This window comes from Myotis davidii, unplaced genomic scaffold (assembly GCF_000327345.1).
Source record: "Myotis davidii unplaced genomic scaffold, ASM32734v1 scaffold1120, whole genome shotgun sequence".
Classification (NCBI taxonomy): Eukaryota; Metazoa; Chordata; class Mammalia; order Chiroptera; family Vespertilionidae; genus Myotis; species Myotis davidii.
Window position 1 is genome coordinate 927,728 of NW_006292588.1, and position 2,367 is coordinate 930,094.

The window sequence follows — 2,367 nt, forward strand, 5'->3', positions numbered from 1 at the left end:
TGCCCTGGAAGTATATGCTGTCTCCATGGTCTCCAGGGTGAGCTGTAGGATGACACGTGCGGCTCAGGGCACCCATTGTTTATGGGTGCGTGGAGGGAGAGAAAGGCTGGCACTTTCCACATCTGATTGAGCTGCACTTCTTTGCCAAGAACAGACATAGTTTTGCCTTTCTTGGAAGTGAGGAATCTTTAGAGGGCTGAGTGAATACATGTGAAAATAAACACCCCCAAAGATAGCAGGCGTATTTTACTGACCAGAGGTATGGTTTTCCCAGATCTCAACAAAGTCTTTTTCACAGCCAGAGGAATTCTGAAGGTTAAAGTCTTCAAAATGGATGGTGAGATAGTGTCCCGAGGGACCCCTGAGATGCCACTCACATAATAAATCGTCTGAATATGCAAGTGTTGGATATCCGATGCTTTGGATGACACCACTTTGCCCTGTCAATGTTCCCCCACACCGGGCTGCAAAAAAAAGAGAGCAATATTCTATTATAGATTTTTTACAATTTCACCAGCACATTTGAAAACTTTTATATGCCAAGTGAACATGAATTGAAGTTCCAAAAATTCTGAAAATGCTTGGTTAGTCTCCCTTACTATTGGAAATCTATTATTAATGTACAGAGAAATGAAAGCACAAGTTCAATCCAATAATGGGAAATGAAAGACTGAAAGATTTGGACATATTCTGTAATATCTCTTTAATTCGCCGAAACCGGTTTGGCTCAGTGGATAGAGCGTCGGCCTGCAGACTCAAGGGTCCCAGGTTCGATTCCAGTCAAGGGCATGTACCTTGGTCGTGGGCACATCCTCAGTGGGGAGTGTGCAGGAGGCAGCTGATCGATGTTCCTCTCTCATTGATGTTTCTAACTCTCTATCTCTCTCCCTTCCTCTCTGTAAAAAAATCAATAAAATATATTTTAAAAAAATATCTCTTTAATTCTTGGGGTGCCATGTAAAATCTGTCAGTTGCAATAACATTTTATTTCACGAACCAACTGACAGATTGACAGAGCCTGCCCAGTATCCTGTGTTAGATTCTGAAGGCTGAGTCCAACTTCAGCTGGGAAGGGTGCTGTGGTTCCTTTGTGATGCTGACCATTTCTAGTTTAACTATCAAATACACAGTTTACTGCAGTAACTTGTAGCTCAAGGCCTGAAAATTACTATTCAATTATTTTTCATTAGTCAGGTGTGATAGATTGAGTTATACATAATTTGCATCAGCTATGAAACAACCTATGGTATAGGTTAAATGTTTGAATTATATACAAACAAGATCAGCTATGAAACAAGCTAAGGTATAGGTTAAATGTTATTACAACTGGTCTTTCCAAGTGTTGTATGCATCAAATATGTTTGGTTAATGTCCAGGACATATTATAGTGAATTTTTTTAAGTAAGGAAATCAAAACACTGAAGAACTTTTTGCTTTTTGTCTACTGACTGATTTGGCACTAGAGGCTTAGGGGGGAATCGACTCAATTATCTGTTAATGATGAGGAGTTCAAAATCACAATTTTAAATATAGTTAATATTTACTAAAGAGTTTTGCTATTTAAAACAATAAATATTTCATAATAATAGGAAGAAACAATAATTTGATTTGACTAATGTGTTTTCACAAACAAGTTAGGACAAAATACAAAATATTCAAATTTATAAAAGTGTTTTAAAATGGAAATCAAAGTAAAAATTAATGACTTGCAATTTTAAACATTTATATTCCTTATTTAGTTCTTTCACTAAAATTAGGCAGACGGAAAGACTTCTTTTAAAATTGTGTGTGTTTTGTTTTAATGTATTTATTCTATCCCTACTTTCTTACTGAATATAAAAAGTGTTACCTATAGAATACTTGGCCTTGAATCCCACATGAGTGGAGTTGTTGTCAGTCCGGAATCTCAAATATATCACCTCTCCCGAGGACAACTGACTTCTGGGCAAAGAGGTACCACACAACTTGGAAATTATTGGTGCATTTGAATCAGCTCCATCTCGCAACTCAAGGTAATTGGATGTACAGCTAAAGTGAAAGAAAATTCTGTTAAATGAAGACAATTGCTTTGACATATTTTGCTAGAAAAAGATTTCACTTACTTTTTCCAAGGGCATTATTAAGCTAGCTTTTCTGGAGCAGAAGACACTGCAACAGTCCATTTAAGTGTCATTTCACTTCAGAATACTCTATAATATTCTTCCTAACCATGACACACAGTTTAGTTAAAAGGTAAAAAAAAAAGGGGGCGGGGTGGAGGTTTACATGTACCACACTGAAGAATATTCATATTCCTTCCATATTCTGCGTTAGTTTTATAAGTTTAAAAGTCATTCTCAAATTACCCCCTTGGAATTTAATAAGCAC

General features: G+C 36.7%; 1 protein-coding gene across 1 annotated transcript in view; it reads right to left on the reverse strand.

The window, feature by feature from the left end:
* The window catches only part of CUBN (cubilin), a gene marked incomplete at its 5' end in the record, with an annotated part of 224,139 nt that overhangs the window by 96,261 nt on the left and 125,511 nt on the right, over nt 1-2,367 (reverse strand). The window contains 2 exons of the mRNA XM_006766043.2: nt 255-464; nt 1,850-2,028. Of these exons, the coding sequence (XP_006766106.1) occupies nt 255-464; nt 1,850-2,028 (389 nt within the window). The remainder of the gene's footprint in view (nt 1-254; nt 465-1,849; nt 2,029-2,367) is intronic.